General features: G+C 40.2%; 3 protein-coding genes and 1 pseudogene across 3 annotated transcripts; 2 read left to right on the forward strand and 2 right to left on the reverse strand.

Annotated features, from left to right (window-relative positions):
• The first annotated feature begins 1,112 nt into the window (after positions 1-1,112).
• Positions 1,113-8,919, forward strand: LOC139104327 (uncharacterized; annotated as a pseudogene).
• Positions 8,920-19,385: 10,466 nt separating this feature from the next.
• On the reverse strand, positions 19,386-22,176 carry LOC139103895 (uncharacterized). The gene has a single exon (XM_070658995.1). It carries the CDS (start codon positions 22,067-22,069, stop codon positions 20,396-20,398), a length of 1,674 nt encoding a protein of 557 aa, XP_070515096.1. The 5' UTR covers positions 22,070-22,176; the 3' UTR covers positions 19,386-20,395.
• LOC139104328 (uncharacterized) lies at positions 22,071-24,030 on the reverse strand. The gene is made up of 2 exons (XM_070659753.1): positions 22,124-24,030; positions 22,071-22,079 (listed from the first exon to the last, which is right to left on the reverse strand). Exons 1-2 carry the CDS (start codon positions 23,411-23,413, stop codon positions 22,071-22,073), a joined length of 1,299 nt encoding a protein of 432 aa, XP_070515854.1. The 5' UTR covers positions 23,414-24,030.
• LOC139104329 (uncharacterized) lies at positions 23,746-25,147 on the forward strand. The gene is made up of 4 exons (XM_070659754.1): positions 23,746-23,764; positions 23,842-24,167; positions 24,230-24,454; positions 25,070-25,147. The coding sequence occupies exons 1-4, from the start codon at positions 23,746-23,748 to the stop codon at positions 25,145-25,147; spliced, it is 648 nt and encodes a 215-aa protein (XP_070515855.1).
• The last annotated feature ends 324 nt before the right edge of the window (positions 25,148-25,471 follow it).

The raw sequence follows: 25,471 nt of genomic DNA on the forward strand, positions 1-25,471 counted from the left end.
TTCTCCAGCAGTTTTAGTCAAAAAGAAGGATGGGACAATTAGATTCTGCGTCGATTATAGGAAAGTTAATGCGGTCACGGTAAAAGATTCTTTTCCTCTTCCGAGGATAGATGATATTCTAGATCGTTTGGCTGGGAATTCCTGGTTTGCTACTCTTGATCTTAAGAGTGGGTATTGGCAAATCAAGATGGATCCAAGAGACAAGGAGAAAACGGCTTTTTCCGTAGGAAAAGGACTTTGGCAATTCACTGTCATGCTTTTTGGTCTCACAAATGCTCCGGCAACTTTTGAACGGTTTATGGAAAGGGTCTTGGAAGAGCTTCTTTCTAAGAGTTGTTTTGTATATTTAGATGATGTAATAGTTTTTGGAAAAAGTTTCGAAGGACTTATGGAGAATCTTAATGAAGTGTTTCTTCGTTTAAGAAAATTCAATTTAAAAATTAATCCAGGGAAGTGTGTTCTTTTCAGTAGGAAAGTTAAGTACTTGGGTCATGTGGTTTCTTCAGAAGGGGTAGCTACTGATCAGGAGAAAGTAGCAGCAGTGATAGATTGGCCAGTTCCTCATACGAAGAAGCGATTGAGAAGCTTCTTAGGTTTTTGCTCATATTATCGGAGATTCGTGAAAGGTTTTTCTTCAATAGCAAAGCCACTTTATTCTTTGACGGGAAATTTGGTAAAATTTTCTTGGACGGATGACTGTCAAAAGGCTTTTGAATCCTTGAAGCGGGCCTTAAGTTCTCCTCCAGTGTTAGCGTTCCCGAAGGAGGAAGGTCAGTTTATTTGAGATACTGACGCTTCTGGAATAGTAATCGGGGCTGTTCTTTCACAGAAGCAAGGAGATGAGAAGAAAGTTATAGCGTATTTCAGTCGGGTTTTATCAAAGTCTGAAAGAAATTATTGTGTTACTCGACGCGAGCTTTTAGCCATCGTTGATGCAGTTAAATCTTTTCGTCATTTTCTTTTAGAAGGGAAATTTTTAATTCGTACGGATCATATTTCTTTAAGGTAGCTCTTGTCTTTTAAGGAACTCGAGGGCCAGTTAGCTCGTTGGGTAGAAAGGTTACAACAATTTCAGTTCGAAATTGCTTACAGGAAGGGGACTTCTCACGGGAATGCCGATGGCTTATCGAGGCGACTTTGTGGAGCGGAAAACTGTCGGTATTGTTTTAAGGTTGAGCAAAAGAGTCTTTCTGAGGGAGGTGAGAATGTGGCTCGAATAGTCTTCCAAGTAGAAGAATTAGATCTTTGGAAAAAGGATCAGCGGGAAGATCCGAGTCTGAATGTTTTAATACAGGCGAAGGAGTCTGGGGAACGTCTTTCCCGTTCGGGATTTTCTTCTTTAGATACAACGGGAAGAGTTCTTAATTCATATTGGGATTCCCTTGTTTTAGAGAACGGAGTTCTTTATAAGAAGTGGATAGCTCCGAATTTGAGGAAGGTGCTGTTTCAGTTAGTGGTTCCTCGTAAACGGATTAAAGAGGTTCTGACTGATGCCCATGATTCTCCTTCGGTTGGGCACTCGGTCGGGATCAACAAGACTCTAGATAGAATTCGAAAGCGTTTTTATTGGGTTTCTTGTAAACAAGATGTAGAAGATTGGTGTCGTTCGTGTTCGGTTTGTTGTTCAAAGAAGGGACCTTCCGGCAAAGGAAAATCTCCTTTGCAAATTTACAATGTTGGATCTCCGTTTCAGAGATTACAGATGGACGTTCTTGGTCCTTTTCCTATATCTTCTTCTGGAAATAGGTTTCTTTTGGTAATTGTTGATTGTTTTTCTAAATGGGTGGAAGCATTTCCGGTGAAGAATATTAGGACAAAAACGGTAGCTGAGGTTTTTGTTAGAGAAATTATTTCGAGATTTGGAGTTCTTGAGGAAATACATACGGATCAGGGACGAAATTTTGAGTCCGGTCTTTTGACAGAGTTGTTGAATCTTTTGGGAGTTAGGAAAACTGGGACTACTGCTTCACATCCACAATCGGATGGGCAGGTGGAGCGACAGCATCGTACAGTTTTGGAATATCTTTCAAAATTTGTTTCAGAAAATCAATAAGATTGGGATCGTTGGATTTCAATGTTTTTGTTAGCTTATAGGTCTTCGAAGCATGAGGTTACTGAGGTTTCTCCGGCGGAGCTTTGTTTTGGCAGGGATTTAAGGTTACCGTTAGATTTGACGCGGGGAATGCCTCCTCAATCTTCTCAGTTTTCAGCTTCTCAAGGAGAGTTTGTTAGGGGTTTAAGACAAAAGCTTGATGAAATCCATTCTCAAGTCAGGAGGAAGATGACGGTTAAGTCCTCTCGTGTTAAGGCGTTTTATGATAAGAATGTTAGGGATATTTTATTCCAAGAGGGACAGAAGGTTTGGTTTTTTAATCTTTGTAGAGTTAGAGGTAAGGCTCCTAAGTTACAAAGTAATTGGGAAGGACCTTACTTGATTTTGAAAAAATTAGGGGAGGTGGTGTTCTGTATTCAGAAGTCGCCTAAGCATAGGAAAAAAGTCGTTCATGCGGATAGGTTGGCTCCGTATTTTGAAAGGAAAAATTAAATAGATTTTGGGGGCCGTGTTTGTTTTTTTGGGGGGGAAAATTGATTTTTTAGATACTGCTTTTCTTCTTTTTCTCTTTTGAGGAGGAGTTTAACTAGACGGGGAGGAAGGAGAATTTTCTTCAGGAGAAACGTGTTCCGCCCCATTTCGAGATGAAGGAAGACTTTTCGCTAAGAAGACTGTTCTTCCCATGGTTTTTGATCTGTGGTTTTCCATGGGACGAAGGGCTAATGCCGGAACAGAAACTTGGGGAGACCTTGAGTCGGAGGGTCCACAGAAAGTTATGCCCCCCCCTTGTTTGAAGATTTTAATTTCGAGAAAAGGAGCAGCGGAATCGAGCTAAAAGCCAAGGACAGAAGATTCTTCGCGTCGTTTCGTGGTGTTCAAGAACTTGGACAGGAGTCCAAGATGGAACAGGAAGCCACGGAGGCCCCCCCCTGATTGTCGGGGCGACAATCTGGAGGAAGGGGGGGGGGGCGTGTTACGCCCGGTATACGGAGCAGCATGAAGCTGCCGGCTCGCTCCGAGGTTTCGGTTCCCCGTTGCCAAAGGAACGAAGATGTTTGATTATGGTTAAAATGACAGTTCTGCCCGTGTCTCGTATCGGTGCAGACGTTGTATCGTTTGTTTGCTCTTTTATTAAATCGTTCTCGTTCATTTTATAAAGACGTCTTTCTTTCTTTCGCGGAGCTCAGGCGCCGCGAGTGTGAGTGAGTGAGTGAAAGAGACGCGAACGCGGAGACGCTCGCCGACCCGTTCTCGGCGTAACAATATATTACAAGATTTGATTTATTACCGTTTACTCAAATATTTCAGATTAATAATCTATGTGAGTTTAACTCGTGTTCTCAATTATGTATAATGAATAAAAATTAAGAATATACATGCGCTTGTATTTTGTCTAAGGAATTAAATCTCGATAATCGTACTTGTGTGATTTGTGTGTTACACAATAAATGGATTGGGAGCATATGTTAATAAAGTTAATTTTTCTGCTATAAATTGGATGTTCATATTTCCTTCCCAAACAGTTAGAAGAACGTCTTACATTTTTTGCGATAATAGTCGAGATATAAATTTAAAAAATACTAATATTTTTGGGCGATAGACCGCTGCTCTTATTCCATCGCGTGACTTACTCGACGTATGTATGGATGGGCAATTGATCGGCGGCTAGGCAAGCGGAAAATGCTCGAAAGTTTTTTTATTAAAAAAGATTTTGTACATGTAGCGCTTGCGCCATCTTGGAAATAACGAAGCGTTGAGTATGAGCCTTAAACTATGTCTTTATTTACACTTATGTACAGTTTTAATTTTGGAGTTATCTCAAATCGCACCACTAAGGTGCTTTCCACAAAAACCGAAGAAGTCGAGTTAGACCCGACGTTCTCGGTAGGATATATGGGGTGCCGTTAAAGTGACTTTAATCGGCCCCCATTTCTCGTCCCCCGGGTAGGCTATCGGTTCAGAGTCCGAAGCGGACGTAGTTGCCCACGGGTCGGTTTGCGTCCCGACTTCCGTGGTCCGCGGCGCGTGCTGGATCGCCGTAGGGGTCCCGCTGGTCTGAGTTCCCTGTGTGGTCGGCAGAGGCCTCGGCGTCGAGGGGAGTCGGTACCGCGGGCTCGTCAAGCGGTAGGCCCGGATGTCGCCGGGGATCAGGGCCGACAGCGGAGGACGCGTCAGCTGCGGCGGCGGTAGCCGCAGTGGACACGGGGCCCAAGGTCTTAGTGCCACTGGCGGTAGCCCTCGTGGCAGCAGAGGCAGCACCGGTTACGGCTGTGGAGGTCCGGCTGCTACTGGTTGCTCCGACTTCGGCCTCACAATCAGCAGCGACTGCCCCGGCGGAAAGGTCTCCACAGCGATGACCCGGGGTGTTAGCGGCCCTGTGGTGCTGTCGGGAGAGCTGGCGTCCTTCGGCTGCGGCTTCCGTCTCCCTCGCCTCACTTTCCGCCTCCTGGGTAGACCAGGGTCCTCGCTCCCTACTTCTACGTTCATGCAGAGTTCGATCGAGACCGAGCCTCTGCGATTACAGTTCAAAAGCGGCTAGCTTGCGGTGCTTATCTGGCACTATCGGTTAGGATGTGTTCTAGACTGGCTTAATGCAGGCTGAAGCGAAATCCGATCGTTATCTCGCTCCTTAAGTAGGACCTGTAAAGTGATCTTACTTCCGAGAGAGCCGCGCCGCCTAGCGGCGAGCTTTATACTACTCGGCTTTTCTATGCCTGCCGGGTCACTATCCGGCAGGTGCTTGTGGCGCACTTGCATGGTCGCTGTGGCGCATTTGCATGGTCGCCACAGTACACCATTTCTTAGAATTGCAATTAAAAACAAATTTTAAGTTAAGGCAGATTGCCGTGGATTGGATCACAGGAAATATATATTTTACTGGTACGAATAATAACCGTGTGGAGTGTGCAACAATAACAACGGCAGGAACTGCACTGTATTAATTGATGGACTTTCTAGCTATTTTTTTCTATTATACGTCTGCACAGAGCATCCAGAGAACGTCAAATATTGGCGAGCTTGACGTGTAAAAGCGATGTAAGGATCTAACATCCTTTATGGAAAGTCTGCTGTAGGCGACGAAGGAGTCCGGGGTCGGCAAGGACGGGCTGCTTGTTGCAAACGAACTTAGGAGTTTTTCGGTGATTATTAAGCTACACATTTTAGTATCACCGAGACATTGTTATGCTAATTACTATTTACGCTGTTACGCGTCCCGCTCTGGTATACCATGTACAACGTCTATAACATAGAAAATACTTATCTGGATGTTAGTGTAATGTAATGTTATGTGGAAGGTGTTTGAGTTAGATTAGGTGTTACCTTATCAAGATCATCTGACGCATGCTTCTTTAATTATATGTTTCTCGTTACTAATATATAATTTTGAAAATAAAAAATAATATCGTCGACATTCACGAAGGATCGAATAGGAAGGGTTCTCAAAGACAACCCGAGAAATAATGGTGCTTAGAAAACACAGAATGATACGAATAAAACAGAGAATCGAAGGCGATACGGTTTCGCTTGTATTTCAAACTTCTTAAGGGCGCGCACGAAAGAGAAAAAGCTCAGAATTGTTAAGTCAGCATCTTACTGTCTCTAGAATGTTAAACTCACCGCGATTTTACCGGCTCCTATCTAATTGCGGCCAAAATGTAGATGTCAGAAGATGGAATCTGCCAACGAAAATTATTGCTATCTAGATGGGTGAGGCGTTTGCGTGGCTGTAATCTTGATTTTTTTCTAAAGCAGTAAAATATGTAAACGATAACCCCCACTTGTAGCAAGAAGCTTGGACAGTCAGTTTATGAGGTAGGTGGAAGGTTTTCCACAGTTTCTAAGCGAAATTTTCTGTCTAACTCTGTCTAACTGATCTCCGGCTGGCTGGCTATCTCCACCGCTCACAAAAAAAATATATATTGATCACGGCAACAGCTTTAAGTTGTATACCGAAATTGAACAACAATTTATTCTAAGTCTCTACAATATACTTGTGAAGGAATCACGCAATCCCTTGTTACAAGAGCACGACAGCGTGATGCTCGGTGAAATCTCGCTCTATCATGAAAACTACGACAGCAACTCTTTCACGGAAATGCCACCCAGTTACAATCAGCTCAATTACAACGAAAACATCGAGTGGTTTTTCAAGAGCAGCTCTCTGGTTGTGACTATATACGGCAGCGACGAAAAGAACATCAACTAGAGCAACGACGAAGGCAGTAAGCGTCGTTTTTTTTTTTTTTTTTTACATATAATTTAAATAAGTCGCCGATAAATGGCAGCGGGGCAAGTGGTAGCGGTAGCGCGGAAAAACTTAGCAGCGGTACCAACAATAAAACCAGCACGGCGAGCCGGGGCAACACGTCTAACACCGCCAGTAACAGTAACACCGCTACGGAAAGCTTCAAGCTCCCCACACTCACAGAGTCGTTACTGAATCGCCACAGCGAAGACATGGAATACCTAATGATGCAGAAACACCGGGAGCTACTCTCCAGCATTAAGAACAACGACAAGCTGAAGGATACACGCATCGAGACAGATAAGGCAAACGCCACAGATCAGAGCGTTTATTACGTTAATCAGGGCCACGGAGTAAAAAAAAGTGGCAGTCACAGCTGGGAGGGTGACAATTTCAAGGTAGAAGCCTTATAGGAAACTAATTTTGTTTTCAAATAATTCTCATTAAATAAAAATAAATGTAACAGCGGATATATAAAATGAAACTTATACAAATTTAAATAGTAATATATGTTATTGCAGATATTGAAGTATGATAAAATCTCGAAGACGAGTATGGCAAGCCCAGTGAATCTTATGACTACCGTCACCAGTTTGAGTGTAGATCAATCGACCGTAGTACAAACGGGGACGAATATTAATCTGTAGCCACTGTTATCGGTTACCGTACCTTCTACCGCACCTCCACAACCCTGTATTTTCTCTCACAAGTAAACGAGCTCTTTTAAAATACTAACAGCATAAAATATAATTATATGGATTGTAACGGAAATAATAATGAAGATTATAATTTTAGTGCCAATTTGGAGGCTGTATCAAGACTTCCACTACTCTTATCAGTGATACCGGTGTACTACATGCCGGTACAGCAATCCAGCGAGTTAACCACGACAATGTCGTCATCGTAAGTGAAGTTGGGTCCGTCATCGTTGCAATCGACGCAATCGGTACAACAAAGTCCTTACAGTAAGTGTCTAACGCGACAAAAAAAAAAAAGAAAATATCAATTTAAATTAAAAACAATTTTCTATTTTTTTCTTTTCGTTTTTCTTGTGATTGTTCTATGTCTCCAAGTAACACGCGGGTTGAGATTTTTAAAAGAGATTTTCCCAAAACAAAATTTAGAAAGGAATTGAATTCGATTTAAATCAACTATCAAGAAATAAGTTTTTTTATAAGGAGCTACAAAAGAATTTTAGTGTTTGCTCCAGTATCTTATGTCGCGACGGCGATGACTGGGTGATTTATCCGGCTGTGATTGGCACATCTCAATCGCCTGCTATGATGTACCGACCTTTTTTAATACTCAAGCAAGCACCGGCGGCTACAACGTGCGAGAACCAGCAGCTCAATGACAAGTATTTCGATCGCAAACGACCGGTCAGTCAGACGACCAGCGTCAAAGCCGAGCCGGAAAGCATAATGGCCATATCCGAGTCCTTAAAAATGGTAACATTATTGTACCGAATCTTATAATTTTTTTTTATTAAATACTGGAACAAACAATAGCCCACGACGTTCCCGTTTTAAAATTTGTATATAAAAAAAAATTACGTCCGATTTGCGGAACACACGCTCACCTTCCCTCCAACCTCGGGCCAACTATCCGTCTATAATTAAAACAATTAAATCGTTTATTACACAAAATATAGGAAGTAACCTTTGGTATAATTATAATTTTTCAATAAGATATTATTTTAACGCTGATTCTAATAGGTTCTATCACCCAGAGAACTATTCTCGTCATGTGTGAGCAAAGACGGAGGGTGCTCAAGCGTGATGGACTTCTTGAAACCAGTGGTCACAAAAGAGCATTGTCGGCTGATCGATTACAACGGGGACGAATCGAGCTTGTTTAGCTTCTACAGCAGCTTTTTGTACAAGAGCAGCAATAGCAGTTGCAATCCGGATCAAAAGACGTGTGAGGTATGTTCCAAGGTAGAGAATCAAACGGTGCAATTCTCGAAAAACGTCCAAGAAGCGTCTCAATTTTTTGTACGTTTTTTTATTATTTTTTTTATAACTCTAATGCAATATATACTAATATCTAAATATTTCCGTGCTACGCTGTACAAATTTAAATATGCAGGAACATACTAAATGTCATCGAGGAATGCAAAGAAGGGATCCACCTTGGTTGGAGGACGTTCAATTTACACCAGAATTAATCTACAAATACCAGATACATCCAAAGACATTGAACAAAGTGCTAAAAGCTGACTTAGACACGATGAAAAATTTTAATCAACCATTATTGGTAAACGATTAACTAGGGCAATTCTATCTGGATCTGGAGATGGAAAGTTTCGGCACCGAGCTTATTCTCGAAGAAGGAATTACGTCGAGCGGAAGCGACAGCGGAAGTAGCAATGGTAGCTGGACTGAATCGCAGGTGAGAGAAATTATTAAGAACGCGTCGCGGCATCGAATCAGGTTTGTTTGAAATATTTTTTGTGCCATTACGCGACTTACCCGATTTACTTACAGCACAAGCAGAGGGGAAGAATGATAAAGCATGACAAACTAGTGATGGTTCATGAAAAGAATGCACCTTTACCGCCTCCATTGTCAACTCTGTACTTTGCCAGCATTCACAAAAGTTTCAACCGATTCGTTACTAACAATTTTAAAAGGTGCTCCAAAAGTTAGTGTTTATTTTATCACACTTCCATTACTTTCAAATAAATTTGGATCAAATCTAAATTAATTTTTTCAGTCAATCAATAATTTTTTTAAAAAAAGGAAAGGTTTTAAAACAAATTGATTTATGCGTATAAGCAGCAAAATAATTAACGGTTTTGAATAACGCTATTTCGATTGTTATACTTGCATTTACGGAAGGATAATTTTCTATCTAAGAGTAAAAAGACGATCAAGATACATCATAAATGTTATAAGACAGATTAATTGAAGGTACAAAGTTCAGAAAGACTTTTAAAATTGCCTTAGTCAAGCAGCGAGTACACTTTACAAAATTCTTAATGCGAAATCGAATATATAATCTATGTATAATATCTATATGAGATTCACATAACATTGCATTATATTTAGGTATGTAGTAAATAAATACCTGCGAAAAAGTCACGTAAAGAGTAATCAATATTTTATATTTCTAAAAGCGATAGATAAGCGACATATGATATAGCTGTGCGAAAAATCTTACAATCATCTTCGGGCTCGCAGCAAACAAACCTCGCAAAAACAAAAGACCAAGCAGTGAGCGATCGGACCTGGTCAAGGGTGTATCTTAAACTAATAAATACTTCTTTTTTTGAATAATTCTACTTTATTTTCGCTCAACTTCAATTTCACCTTCTTACAATATCAGAAGTGGGATTATCAAGCCCAATTGAAAGAATCGAGATTGACGATCGGAAACACTAACCGCGAGAAGTTGACAATAAAAAGAAACGGGAAGTGTATGTGTGAAGTGCCCAGGCATAAGTTTGAAAGTGGTTATCGCAATCTCCAATGGAAATCAAAAAGAGAGATCCGACTACGTTCATCGTTACAACGTTTAGAGAAAAGCTGCGTGAGCTAGGTTTGAATGTCACCGGTGTAAAAAGCGATCTAATTCTAAGACTAAATGAGGCAGAGTCAACGAGTCAGTGGTCGACATGGACGAGGAGAATCCAGGACGCAGCTTCGATCCCAGAGGAGCGGCCGAGTCGTGCTGCCACCCCAAACAGTGAAACGCTGCTCACGCGAGAAGCTGAGCTAGCAAGAAGAGAACGAGCGCTCATACTAAGGGAAATGAACATAATACGTCGAGAAAACGAACAACTGCGAAATATGATGAAGAACGACACTCTTCGTGGAACGGCTTCAAAAATCACCCTGGTGAATTTAAAGGAAATGTTACCGGAGTTCGACGGAAAGCAAGGAGCCTACCAGTGTTAGAAAGAAAAACTGCTGTTAGTGAAACTAATGTATCAGTTAGATGAAGGAACAACTAAGTTGTTGATTGGAGTGCGGCTCGGTGAAGACGCGTCCGAATGGTTTCATTCGGTACCAGAACATTTGTCGTTAACGGTCAACAAACTGTTAGTACGTATGGGAGGATTGTATGGCATAAGAGAAAAGAAACTGTCCTTAAGAAAAGATATTGAGGCAAGAATGTGGACGCCGGATGAAACGTTTGCAGAATATTTTCATAAGAAGAATGTATTAGCCAGGAAGGTCCCAATACCTGAGAACGAGCTGATTGACTACGTGATAGACGGCATCCCTATAAAGTCATTCAGATATCAAGCAATGATGCAACGATTTCCGAGTAAGGAAGCACTACTGCAAGATATGGAAAACATTACGTTAAATCCGGACCATAAAGTGTCAATGAAAAGTGAAAAGAATCTGACACTTAAGCATACCGCCAAGATGACAGGTACAACCAGGAGGAGCAGCGAAGAAACAAGTGCCAAAGCAGAAATTAAGTGCTACAATTGCAATGCAGACGGGCACATGACTGCTCAGTGTACAAAACCGAAACGAGAGAGGGGAGCATGCTTCAACTGCTATCAGCTGGGGCATAAGGCAAAGGATTGTCCAACGATAGGGCGTGTAAGGAACGTCTCAGGTGCACACGTTGTGGAAGAAGAAACACGCAACATCGCTAGAAACAATGCAGATGTAAGAACCAAGGACGTCAACAGTGTAGCAAGTAACGAAACCGGGAATTTTTGCAGGAAAATAAGCTGTTTGTTAACTGATGAAACAAACATTGTAACAGTAAATTGCATGTTTGATACGTTGTTAAATACTGGCGGTCCGGTCAGTTTTATAAAGGAAACGTTTGTGCCGCCAAAATTAATTTCGTTTGTAGTTCCGGAGGATACGAAATATTGCGGACTAAATAATAGCGTATTAGAAGTTAAGAGACGCGTTAAGGCCACAATGGCACTAGACAATAAAAAGCCGAAGTGCGTCTCATTACTAATCGTGCTCGAGCGATTGATGAAGACATCTGTAATTATTGGTCGCAATATATTAAATCAATTTTATGAAAATGGAACTACAGATAAAGAAACACTAGAAAGTCAAGTAATTAAAAAAATATTAAGCATTGGCGTTGCAGAAACAGGGGAGGAAAAAAAAAAGAAACGGAAATAAATATTGATCCAAAGTTAAGTTCCGCGGACCAACAAAAAATAAAGAAGTTATTCATTACTAAATATGTAGATCCGACAAGGCCTAGTCAGCCTCGAGTCAGCGCGGAACTTCAGTTAAGATTAAAAAACGATAATCTATTTCACTTTGTGCCAAATAAACCATCTTACGCAGAAGGAAAGAAAGAAATTACGCGTTTTATTAGATTCCTTGTTAGAAAAAAACTTTATACGACCAAGTGAATCAGAATATGCCTCATCTATCGTTTTGGTACGAAAAAAGACGGGAGACTTACGATAATACGTTGACTATAGAGAATTAAATAAGTTACTGTTAAGAGATAATTATTTCTTATCAAATATAGAAGAACTTATCGACTCGTTGTTTGGTAAAATTGTATTCACTGTTACGTAAGAACGTGCCGTTTACATTCGGACCTGACGAATTTCGAGTGTAGCGGTCGACGTATTTTGTGAAGCAGCATAATGCGTTGTCTGCTACAGGTAACCTGTCAACCATGACACCGCGATCTGTCAACGAGAAGTTTGCCTTGACGTCGCTAGGTGGCAAATTCAATTCTTAGTAGTAAGAATTGACAGCCAACTGGTCATATACCGAACCAGTTAACCGATCAATTCGCCAACGATCTGAGCTTTAGGGCAAAATTATTGGAAGCTTAATTAACCGCTGCGGTGTGCTTTGGCAACGGAAGCACCCAACGGAAAGTGTCGTAACTCATGAACAAGATTCCTCATAAGAAAATTAGAAGAGGGAAGAAGCAGAAGAGGGTGATCACACCAGCCTTCCTGCCATCCTTGCCGGAGAGCGAAAAAGAGAATAAGCCGAGAATCATACGAATAGAAGACTTCCAAGGGAGAATTAAGATCCTGCCGAAGAGGAACAAATTCAACGAGGGGATCAGCCTACTACCTTGAAAATCTTATCCCTTTGGAACGATTACCGGAAAAGACCAGACTATTAAGGTTAGCGTTAGGAGAAGAAGACGCCAGAAGGAGAAGGTCCACAAGTCCTCGCTGGCACCTCCAAACCGAAGAAGAGTTCTTAAGAAAACTTTAACCGAAGAGGAAAAAAATAGCAGTCCAGGCAGCACAATCAACGAAAGAGGCTGGAAACCAAGCTAAAGTTTCCTCTTAGGACAGGACTACGCAAACCGAAGAAGAAGAAAACTACCCGCTCAAATATTCTGGGGACGACAAGTGGGGACCCATCCAAGTAACCTTAACTGCCTCACACATAAGCTTCAGAGAACACCGGCAAAGCAAGTAAGCCTCCAGCATTTTGAAAAGGCACCTAAATCAGAGCGCCGCCTAAATAATAACAAACATATAAACTTGTACTTAATTGTAAGAAAATAATCAATAAAATATATGTTGAAAAACCTGTGGGGAGCCGCTGATCATACCATAGCGAGTTTTTGAAGAAATAAAAAAAAAATGACCCAAGCTCCAGTTTTAGTTATATATAACTCGGAAAGTAAAACCGAGTTACATTGCGATGCTAGTACTGTTGGATTTGGAGCAGTACTAATGCAAATGGAAAGTGATAAGAAATTTCATCCGATTTTCTTCTTCTCAAAACGAACTACGAATGCGGAGAGTCGCTACCATAGTTTTGAGCTAGAAATGCTCAATATTGTTACGCCGGGAACGGGGTTAGCGAACGTCTCCGCGTTCGAGCTACTCACTCACTCTTTCCACACTCTCTCACTCGCGGCACTCGGGCTCTGCGAAAAAAAAGAGACGTTTTAGAAAAGTAAAACAACAACGTTTTAATACAAGCAATAACCGGGAATACAAAGTGACATCCACACCGAACGAAGTCACGGGCAGAACTGTCAATTAACATAAAACAACATTTTTCGTTCCCCTGGCAACGGGGAACCGAAACCTCGGAGCGAGCCGGCAGCTTCAAGCCGCTCCGTATACCGGGCGTAACGCTGCCCCCCGCTCCTCAAGATTGTCGCCCAGACAATCAGGGGAGAGGGCTTCCGTGGCTTCCTGTTCTATCTTGGACTCCTGCTCAAGTTTACGAACAACGATGCCAATCTTTTTGATTTTCTGAAACAAATTTTGAAAGATATTCCAAAACTGTACGATGCTGTCGCTCCACCTGCCCATCCGATTGTGGATGTAAAGCAGTAGTCCCAGTTTTCCTAACTCCCAAAAGATTCAACAACTCTGTCAAAAGACCGGACTCAAAATTTCGTCCCTGATCCGTATGTATTTCCTCAAGAACTCCAAATCTCGAAATAATTTCTCTAACAAAAACCTCAGCTACCGTTTTTGCCCTAATATTCTTCACCGGAAATGCTTCCACTCATTTAGAAAAACAATCAACAATTACCAAAAGAAACCTATTTCCAGAAGAAGATATAGGAAAAGGACCAAGAACGTCCATCTGTAATCTCTGAAACGGAGATCCAACATTGTAAATTTGCAAAGGAGATTTTCCTTTGCCGGAAGGTCCCTTCTTTGAACAACAAACCGAACACGAACGACACCAATCTTCTACATCTTGTTTACAAGAAACCCAATAAAAACGCTTTCGAATTCTATCTAGAGTCTTGTTGATCCCGACCGAGTGCCCAACCGAAGGAGAATCATGGGCATCAGTCAGAACCTCTTTAATCCGTTTACGAGGAACCACTAACTGAAACAGCACCTTCCTCAAATTCGGAGCTATCCACTTCTATAAAGAACTCCGTTCTCTAAAACAAGGGAATCCCAATATGAATTAAGAACTCTTCCCGTTGTATCTAAAGAAGAAAATCCCGAACGGGAAAGACGTTCCCCAGACTCCTTCGCCTGTATTAAAACATTCAGACTCGGATCTTCCCGCTGATCCTTTTTCCAAAGATCTAATTCTTCTACTTGGAAGACTATTCGAGCCACATTCTCACCTCCCTCAGAAAGACTCTTTTGCTCAACCTTAAAACAATACCGACAGTTTTCCGCTCCACAAAGTCGCCTCGATAAGCCATCGGCATTCCCGTGAGAAGTCCCCTTCCTGTAAGCAATTTCGAACTGAAATTGTTGTAACCTTTCTACCCAACGAGCTAACTGGCCCTCGAGTTCCTTAAAAGACAAAAGCCACCTTAAAGAAATATGATCCGTACGAATTAAAAATTTCCCTTCTAAAAGAAAATGACGAAAAGATTTAACTGCATCAACGATGGCTAAAAGCTCGCGTCGAGTAACACAATAATTTCTTTCAGACTTTGATAAAACCCGACTGAAATACGCTATAACTTTCTTCTCATCTCCTTGCTTCTGTGAAAGAACAGCCCCGATTACTATTCCAGAAGCGTCAGTATCTCAAATAAACTGACCTTCCTCCTTCGGGAACGCTAACACTGGAGGAGAACTTAAGGCCCGCTTCAAGGATTCAAAAGCCTTTTGACAGTCATCCGTCCAAGAAAATTTTACCAAATTTCCCGTCAAAGAATAAAGTGGCTTTGCTATTGAAGAAAAACCTTTCACGAATCTCCGATAATATGAGCAAAAACCTAAGAAGCTTCTCAATCGCTTCTTCGTATGAGGAACTGGCCAATCTATCACTGCTGCTACTTTCTCCTGATCAGTAGCTACCCCTTCTGAAGAAACCACATGACCCAAGTACTTAACTTTCCTACTGAAAAGAACACACTTCCCTGGATTAATTTTTAAATTGAATTTTCTTAAACGAAGAAACACTTCATTAAGATTCTCCATAAGTCCTTCGAAACTTTTTCCAAAAACTATTACATCATCTAAATATACAAAACAACTCTTAGAAAGAAGCTCTTCCAAGACCCTTTCCATAAACCGTTCAAAAGTTGCCGGAGCATTTGTGAGACCAAAAGGCATGACAGTGAATTGCCAAAGTCCTTTTCCTACGGAAAAAGCCGTTTTCTCCTTGTCTCTTGGATCCATCTTGATTTGCCAATACCCACTCTTAAGATCAAGAGTAGCAAACCAGGAATTCCCAGCCAAACGATCTAGAATATCATCTATCCTCGGAAGAGGAAAAGAATCTTTTACCGTGACCGCATTAACTTTCCTATAATCGACGCAGAATCTAATTGTCCCATCCTTCTTTTTGACTAAAACTGCTGGAGAAACCCAAGGACTTTGCGACTCCTCAATTACCCCACGGTTCTTCATATCTTCGATAATTCCATCAACCTCATCCCTCATTCGAAAAGGAATCCGACGAGGAACCTGTCTAATCGGAAGAGCGTCCGCTACATCAATCTTATGTTTCACTAATTCGCAATTCCCTGCAACAATTTCCTCCGAAAATGTCCCCTGGAATTCTCTAAAGAATAAAGAAGCTACATTCTTCTGCTCATCATTTAATTCTTTTAAGCTTTCTTCAAAAAGCTTCTGAGGAAAAGAAGAATTCACCCCGGAAGTCTGTTTGATTCTGGCCACCCTCAAAGAATTCCGACAAGAACTAAAAGCTTTATCAAAAATTTTGGAAAAACCAACCTTCCTCAGAAAATCCGCCCCGAGAAGACAATCATCCGAAATCTCCGCTACAAACATGCTCATTTCAAAAGCAAATTTCCCTACCTCCATAGAAACTTTAGCTTCTCCTCTAATAGAAACATCTTCCCCTGTAGGATATCGAAATCTTAGCCCCTCTCTAAGCGATTGTAAACCTGAATTCCCCTTTCCGAAAAACCTAGAACTCAAAATAGTAATATCAGAGCCCGTGTCAACCCTGAAATTACATTTCCTACCATTAATCTTTCCTGCGAAACAAAAATCGCGTGAAGAATAGCCGATTCTTCTGGAAAATAACTCCCTCGGGGCCCCCTTTCCTATAGCCGACCCCCCGAAGAGGTCGACTATTCCGAGTTTTCCTTACGGGTAGGGCACTGATTCTGGAAGTGTCCCGGCTTCCCACAAAGCCAACACTCTCCCCGAGCCCCCCCCTTCGTCTCCCGAGAAAACTTATTCCCTTTATACTTCCTAGGATTCACCGAACTTTCCCCCTTTCCTTCATTTTCTCTAACGTCCCCCTGGACTTTTCCGAACGAAAAGAATTAAAATTTCTAAAAGAACTCGCGCGCCCCTGAAAACCTGACGCTCTCCTATCGAAAGATTCCCCGAAAATCGTCTTGATCACTTTCGATCTCTCTATCGCCTTTTTAAATGAAGAGATCCCTTCTAATTGCAGCGTTCTCCTAACCCTACCATCTAACAACGCAGAAATGAACTGTGCACAAGCGATCTTGTCCCGTACTTCATAGGGACATTCAGGATAAGCTAACTGAGATAACCGCTCTAATTCCGTCCCAAAAGAAGCAAAATCCTCCCCTTCCTTCTGTCTCCGATTTGTAAAAAGAGAATAATAATTTTGAGAAGACCGCGGTTCCCCGAAACACAACTCGAGCTTTGCTCTAAGCTCCGCGTAGCCCATGCCCTCGGAATCCTGAAAAGTACAGAGAACCGAACGCGCTCTGCCCCAAAGGCAAGAAACAAGGGCAACAGTTCTCGCCTCCTGTCCCCACTGCTTCGCCCGAGCGATCAAATCAAATTGGGAGAAAAACTCCCGCAATGGAACGGAACCGTCATACGTATCTAATTTTAAATTCAACCCGGACACGGAACGCGCGTCACCCTCAACCGGAGGGACATCCGGAACGAAACTCGCGCCCCCTCCGCCAGAAGAACACCGGAGACGCGCGATAAATTATTGGAGGGACTTAGCTGCAGGATTCGGCTCTGCATCCTCGTGATTGTATCATCGCGCAGACGTATCGCAGACTCTCCTCCCTCTGCTCCTGCTCGACCCGCAGCTGACGCATCTCCTGACGGAGCGACTCGAACGCCGCCGCCTCCGACGAAGCAGGATCCTCCTGACGGGATCTCCTCCTCTTTGCCCTATGCGTAGCCATCCCGGACGAGCCCCCAAAATGTTACGCCGGGAACGGGGTTAGCGAACGTTTTCGCGTTTGCGCTACTCACTCACTCTTTCCACACTCTCTCACTCGCGGCACTCGGGCTCCGCGAAAGAAAAGAGACGTTTTAGAAAAGTAAAACAGCAACGTTTTAAGGGTCAAGTAGGGTGACGGCCAAACTCCGAATTGATGTTGGGGGCCTCACGCGGCCACAATGAGAAACTCCGACTTCAGGGTTACCACATTGAGAAATATAATACTGACTACGTTGTGTGGGTTTACGTTTGTATACGTACTCATACGATTGCCCCGATTTCGTGGACGCACCGCAAGAGAGGAAGGACAGAAAAGGATGGATGCAACACTTTTCTCTTTGTTCTTCCAACAGGGCGCTTTAGCCGAGCTATCGTCTGAAAAGTCTTTCTGGCCTCTCGCGGCCAGAAAGCAGTAGCGTCGCAAAATAAATGGGGTACTTATTTGTTGTAAATTTTATATTTATATTATATATTTAGAATAAAAATAAACAATCGTTGCAATTTTGTAATAAAAAATTGTTAGTAAACTTTAATAGTAAATGTAAAACTAAAAATTCTATTATTAAAAATAAAAAATTCTCTTTTTTTAAATTTAATTTTATATAATATGTTATATAATAAAACTTAATTTATATAAATTTGTATAAAATTAACAATATATATATATATATAATTAATATTTTATATATTAAAACGTATATTTTTGTTCTTAATTTGTTGTTAAAAAATTGTTTTAAAAAATATTAAATTTATATTTTAAATTTATATTTCCTTAGATTTTTATATTTCCTAAGTTAACAAATTGATATTTTTTATGTAAATGCTTTTCATTAGGTAACGGTTGTTGCTATCGATTCGGGATAACAATTATTTTGTTTAAAAGTTTAAAGAAAGTCATTTCAATTGTTTAAACAATTTTTTTGCAAAAAAGTCACTCATCGGATTCGGTTGCCAGAGGATGCCATGAGTAACATAGTACAATCTTTTCTCTAATATTATCATTTTTCTTAATTAACAAATGGATATCTCCGAGACCGAGTATCCGATTTTTATAATTTTTTTTACAATATCAAGGCATCGTCCAAAGATCGAATCCGATGAGTGATTTTGTTGCAAAATTGTTTAAACAATTTTTTTTGCAAAAAAGTTTCTCATTAGATTCGGTTGCCGGAGGGTGCCGTGAGTAACATAGTACAATCTTTTCTCTAATATTATCATTTTTCTTAATTAACAAATGGATATCTCCGAAACCGAGTATCCAATTTTTATAATTTTTTTTTTAAACATCAAGGCATCGTCCAGAGATCGAATCCAATAAGTGATTTTTTTGTAAAAAAATCGTTCAAACAATTCTCCAATATTAACGTTTTTATTAATTAACAAATAGATGTCTCCGATTATAATTCTCTTCGACGTCTTGTCGCTTGAACAATTATCGCGCAGCCGAAACGTTATCGTCGTCGTTGTCGTCATGTGTAATTAAGCCATTTCATAATCTGAAAAATTATCAATGCGATTTAATGTACATTTGTATATATATATATATATATATATATATATATATATATATATATATATACAGGGTGTCTCATACTTCATGACGCACCCTGAAGAAATAGGTAGATCCAATTATTAGGAACAAGAAAGTCCCATGCCATTTTTTAATTTGGGCGTTTATTTTCGAGATATTAACAATTATATTCGACCGAGAGTGAGACGATGCGACGATCGCTCGCGCGTCGTCGCATCGTCTCGCTCGCGTATCGCCGCATCGTTTCGCCCGCGCGTCGTCGCATCGTCTCGCTCGCGTATCGCCGCATCGTTTCGCCCGCGCGTCGTCGCATCGTCTCGCTCGCGTATCGCCGCATCGTCTCGCTCGCGCGTCGTCGCATCGTCTCACTCTCGGTCGAATATAATTGTTAATATCTCGTAAATGAACGCCCAAATTAAAAAATGGCATGGGACTTTCTTGTTCCTAATAATTAGATCTACCTATTTCTTCAGGGTGCGTCATGAGGTATGAGACACCCTGTATATATATAAAATAGACATATTATTAGTTCTATAAAGAAAGTTTTAATATTATCAATGTAATGTTTTTTTAATTGGCTTTTTGTACAATATACGTAAAATATCTGTAGCTGAAAGAAGACAAATACCTGATAAGCTATTAGCTATTATCTAATGTCTCTTTCTCCGTTCTTAATTCAATGACGTTCAATATTTGGAAAACACACCTAAAATATAAAAAGGTATAGCTTATAGAGCTCTCTTTACCACGCCTCTGGGTGTGGCTTCTGAATCAGTATGTATATATACCGGAGCTTACCAATTCTCCCCTGTCCTTTAGACATATCAGTCGGCTTCCTCCATTTTTTTTTCTCTCCAAAATAATGAATCTGTCTGCAATAATAAAAAACTATATATTTTTGCAGACATAATAATGTATTTTACCAACTGGAAAAGTAAAGCTATTTTCTTTCAAAATCTGAAACAGAAAAAACACATTAATAATTTATAATATCACAAATTGTTTAGTAATTACAGCACGAATAATAAATTCGACTGGATCGCAATTTAAACTAAGTTAAGTGATCGCATCGCAAAGGACTTCAACCATATATAATGGAAAGTACTAATTATATTTCTTGTTGTTTTGTTCTAATTGTTTGTTGTAATGAATATTTTTGTATTATTTTATTTGCTTATTACTACATTGCATATTAAAAAAAAAATAATGCATTTTAAAGTATAATTTTATTTTAATACTTTGCGACACAACCACTAGCTCAGTTTAAATTGCGATCAACTTTTTCAACTTTAAAATGCATTATTTTCTTAAGTATTCCAATAAAAAGGAAACTTAGTATTAATAAAATTTTTAATTGCACATTAATGTTTAAATAGCAATGTAGTGATAAGCAATGTTTTCCCACCTCCTCTTCCCAAGCGACTCAAAAATTTCAGAATGTCATTACAATGTATCAAATAATTATAAAAATTTAAAAAAATTTATAATATTGATTTTAAAGATTTATTAAATTTTACTTAAACATTCTTTTTCTTCTGAATCGCTTTCTGTGCTTGTATAATGTACTGCGGTTCCCGAATCGGCATATTTCTTGCCGTTCTACTGTCTACTATTTCGGGAACCAAGCAGTCCTCATAAAATTTTGTCAGCAGTGGTAACATTTTAGTATTCCAAAAAATGTCATCACGCTCGACAAACACGTACTTCAATCCCCAGGGTGTCCACACAGCAAAGATACAACAGTTTCTTTGCGTTATGTGAAGCTGTCCCTGTACTTGGAAGAAGTACGCGTGTCTTTTATTCATTTCATTACTATTATTTTTGTCAAATACTTTATCAAGACCTGACACTCTATTTAAAATTGCATCGGAGGGAGACATTTGCCGTGCCGCATATGGACATTTAATTTCAACAATTGTATCGTCTCCAATAACTCCGTCAGGCGTAGCGGCAAGATACGGAATATTTTCATCAATAAATATTCCGCAATCATTAATATCTATTCCCAACTCCATTTGCAATTCCCTTCGTGCAATAATCTCTTTTTCTTTACCCCACTCAATAGCCGCATTCGTTAATTGAGAAGAATAAAGAATTGCTTTAACAAGATTTTTGCACGAAGTGGTTTCTCTTCTGCTACAAACTTTTCCAAAGTTTGAAGCAGTAAGTAAATTTCGCCGTATGATATGCCACTCCGGGTTTTCATGCTGACCCCGTGTAGCACATTCCAATACAATGCGATTTTGTTGCTGATCTAACAGCATTTTATTATGATTATATTTTAACTGTTCGTACATCTCGAGTTCTAAATCTGGTCGTTCCACATTAGGACCATAATCTTTATCTAAAGAAGACATTTTTAAATTATATTTTGATGTACGAACAGATTTACCTAAATTTTTAGCTACTTGCACACGTTGCTGATAGTTCTTTTTATCAACAATTTTTTTTTCTTCTACTTTTTGAATTTGTGAAGGTGGTTCTTTACCCATTGCGTGACAAGCAGAGGTCATAGCTTTTGAGGTATTAAATTGAATAGTTGATGCTTTTACGCGGGTTTCATATGAACCTTTTTTAGCAAAATGTATTCGTTTTCCACCAATAAGTTTACTAATAATTCCATTGCAACTTTCCACGGAATTACTAGTAAACTGATGTAACAAACTATCAGCATTGTCGATTATACGTTTCATCGCAATTTCAATTTTTAAATATAATCCAGCCTTGTGCAATTGAGGCACAAGATTTTCTTCACCTTCTTTTCTCTCTCCCGTACAAAAATATTTTAAAGAAGGGCAATCTTTGTGCTCGCCAAATACATGGCTGGGTATATTTTGTAAGTCTTTTATCAATCCAGAGAGCTTATGCTCTCGGGATCCTTTGCTATTACGACGAAACGTAACAGCCTTTACAATAGCGTTACGAATTTTCATAACGCTATTTGTTACTACTTTTTTAAGTTTTGAGATATTCCTACCACCAGTACTTCCTGCTTCGCGTATTTTATTACACAGATTGCGCAGAAGATGATTCGTACATTCAATCTTCTGCACAATAGTGTCAGGGTATGGTGGAAAATCTCTTAATTTTTTTAAGACATTACTGTCTCCATCGCCAATATACATGCTATAAATAAGACCATGCATTTCTATACTATTTCGGAAACCTTCTAGAATTATATCGCTTTCCATACTAGTGGAGCTCTGATTAGTTCCCCAGTTTTTAAAACATTTGTGCGCTTTTACTTTTTCATTAACTTTAGCGGCTCTTGCGCAAACTACACAATATTTGTTTCTAATTCCGACAAATAAAACTTTTCCCGTATAATATCCCATAATAACAGCAGCTCCGGATGGAGAATCATAACTACCACTGCGATAGGATCTTTTCATCCAAGAACCGTCTGTTACCACAGGTATATACGGAATATCATTAATCAGATCTCCTCTTTCTATTGCTAAACGTTTTTCTTCTTTGCCAGCTACGCGCATTTCTTCTTCAACAGCTATGGCAAAGGCTTCAGATATTTGTTCGTGATAATCTAAATACGATGTCTTACTCATACATGGAACATCCACAGCAGTAAGAAGCTCTTCAAGCTGCGTGTGACCAGTCCCTGTCAAAATGGTACCGCATACGGCACCTTTATTGACGTCCAATATTTTGTCGTTTGTCGGTTCACTCCAAAAACTATCTTTGAAGTGACACATTCGACATTCCACAAAATATTGGGTTTTGAGACCGTGACGTTTTATTTTTGTTATACAAAGATCAATAAGACGACATTCGTTGATCCAGTGACAGGATAGTCTTTGCAATTCAGCAAAAACATACCCAAAATCAACGATACATCGTCCATTAATCTCTATAGAATTCAAACGATCAACGTCGATGTTCTCGTCTGTATGGAGAGCGATATTTTCTATATCTTCAGTTTCACTGTTGTCTAAATTTTCTACGTTTTCTAAATTTTCTATATTTTCTACATTTTTATTAATCATTATATTTTTTACATTATTCTGACACGCGTTATTAATAATCTTTTCAGACGAAACATTAGAAATTGATCCTAATGACATCGTATCATCATCTATTTCCATATTTTCGTTTAAATTTGGCTCGTTTGCCACATCAAATATATTATTGATGCAATATTCGCGAACATCTAACACAGACCCATCGGAATCGTCATTGAAAATATCAATGACATTTCCTTTTTGGTTGTCATGTATTATTTCGCAAGTAGAAACAGCTAATGGCGATGTCACTAAATCATTAATAATGTTTACGTCATTTTCGCACGCGTTTAATTCTTTTGACGTTACTGGAACGTCTAATACCGAGAATTCGCGCCTATCCTCGTTATTTAATTCATTTGACGTACCTGGAACGTCTGACACCGAGAATTCACTTCTATCCTCGGAATTCTCGATTTCTTGTTTCTTGTTTATTTTATCCTGTCGAACGTGGCGCATTCTTCGTAAAAGAGATACCCGTTTCGCCATCACACACTTCTTCTTCATAATCTTCGGCATAATGAGCTATCCCGAATAATACCCCGTTTATGCCAAAATATATAAGCAAATATAGTTGTATATTATATAATTATACAATATATTCACAACTATATATTCACAACAACACCTTTCGCAATACTCAATGTAATACTGCTAATACAGAACTGAGGTGATATACACGGTGTGTATTACACGCATTGATGTCTTGCTAAACCCGTGAAATTCCGCTATTGGTTCCCTAAATAATAGGGCAGTGATTTTATTGGTTACGCGCTTGTATTGTCTTTGCGTTATCTATCACATGACACCTCCACCCAAGCTCTTCTTGTCATCTATTCAGTAAAAGAATAATGGCAGAAGAGAGAAGAGGTAAGTAACCTCAACATTTTTTTATATTGTCATATATATGCATATATGTATTTTAATTTATTTTTATTTATTATTAGCGATTCCAGTGCCGCCGTACCCGGGGCCGCCGCCACCGCTACCACCGCTGCTACCCTCGGCACTGCCGCCACCCTCGGCATCGCCGCCACCGCTACCACCGCTGCCACCCTCGGCATTGCCGCCACCGCTACCACCGCTGCCACCCTCGGCACCGCCGGCGCCAGCACCAGCACCGCTACCGCCGCTGCTACCACCGCCACCGCCTCTACCCTCAGCACCGCCGGCGCCGGCACCGGTGGCTAATTTCATGGCTGTTTCTTCGTACCCGGGGAACGTGCCCTCCGGGTACACGTACATAGTTGTACGCCAGCCGCAGCCGCAATCGGTAATTATAATTGTAAAATGTATATTATTATATGTTCATATAATATAAATACGTTTTTTCAGAACTTCAGAACAGAACGGCGCCGGCGGTACAGGGCACGTCGCCGTGACAGGCGACGTGCTTCTGTAGAAGCTCTGCCGGCGCCGGCGCCGGCGCCGATTCCAGCACCGATTCCAGCACCGATTCCAGCACCGATTCCAGCACCGATACCAGCACCGATACCAGCACCAGCACCGGCACCGATTCCAGCACCAGCACCGGTATCCTGGGTACCGGCACCAGGATGGGTGCAGAGAGGGAGAGGAGGAAGAGGAAGAGGATGGAAAAAAGAAAATATTAATAAAAAAATTAATATTGTAAACATTTATTAAATAAAAAAAAATTAATTAATTAGTTGTAAAATTAAATCAATATGACCTGGCAAAATTAATTTAGTAAAGCCGTAACTAAAATATTCCGCGCTAAAGTATATATACGTCACTGAGTTACACGGGCTACAACCAAGACGAAGACGGAATAATAATCAATCTGTCCTTGTCTAACCACCTGTATGTCACTAAGAAAATATCCCTAGATAATGTTTCTTAGCACCATCCGTATTTTCCATTTTCTGCCTCGAAGAAGATGAATTTTCCCGTGATCTTGGTCTCGATTTAATCGTAACATAATTCTACAGGGTGCTACAGAGCCGGATTTTGCAATTAGGCCGTCAAAAATTAATAATAAATGATATATCGCTTGCGGCTGACTGCACCTGTGTTCTCTACTAGATGCACCTCTCACCACTTTTATGAAAAATTTTATTTTGACGGAAATCTTAGAAAATCGCTCTGTAGCACCCTGTAATTAATCCTCCTGATTACGAATATCATTGATTTATTAATATTTATTCCGTATTTTAGCCAAAAAATGGAAAATACGATTTCGTAGTTCACGAACGGCCGCCAGAGGCTGTTACTGTCACCCTACTGGACCCTTAATACAAGCAATAACCGGGAATACAAAGTGACATCCACACCGAACGAAGTCACGGGCAGAACTGTCAATTAACATAAGACAACAATCTTCGTTCCCCTGGCAACGGGGAACCGAAACCTCGGAGCGAGCCGGCAGCTTCAAGCCGCTCCGTATACCGGGCGTAACAATATTATATATGCGTTGCGTAAATTTAAGATTTATTTACGCGGAATAAAATTTAAAATAAATACCGATTGTAACGCAATAACACTAGCTTTTAAGAAAAAAGAAATTTCGCCGCGTATAAGTAGATGGATGATAGAATTACTTGAATACGATTACGTTAC

The sequence above is a fragment of the Cardiocondyla obscurior genome, linkage group LG07 (genome assembly GCF_019399895.1).
Source record: "Cardiocondyla obscurior isolate alpha-2009 linkage group LG07, Cobs3.1, whole genome shotgun sequence".
Taxonomy (NCBI): Eukaryota; Metazoa; Arthropoda; class Insecta; order Hymenoptera; family Formicidae; genus Cardiocondyla; species Cardiocondyla obscurior.

Excerpts from the sequence above, each read along its gene's own strand:
- LOC139104329 (XM_070659754.1), top strand. Across the intron at positions 24,168-24,229 it reads GCCAGCCGCAGCCGCAATCG|AACTTCAGAACAGAACGGCG; the intron begins GTAATTATAATT and ends ACGTTTTTTCAG. Across the intron at positions 24,455-25,069 it reads GGGTACCGGCACCAGGATGG|CCAAAAAATGGAAAATACGA; the intron begins GTGCAGAGAGGG and ends TCCGTATTTTAG.
- LOC139103895 (XM_070658995.1), bottom strand. The coding sequence starts at position 22,069 with ATGGAAAGCGATATAATTCTAGAAGGTTTCCGAAATAGTATAGAAATG.
- LOC139104328 (XM_070659753.1), bottom strand. The coding sequence starts at position 23,413 with ATGCCGAAGATTATGAAGAAGAAGTGTGTGATGGCGAAACGGGTATCT.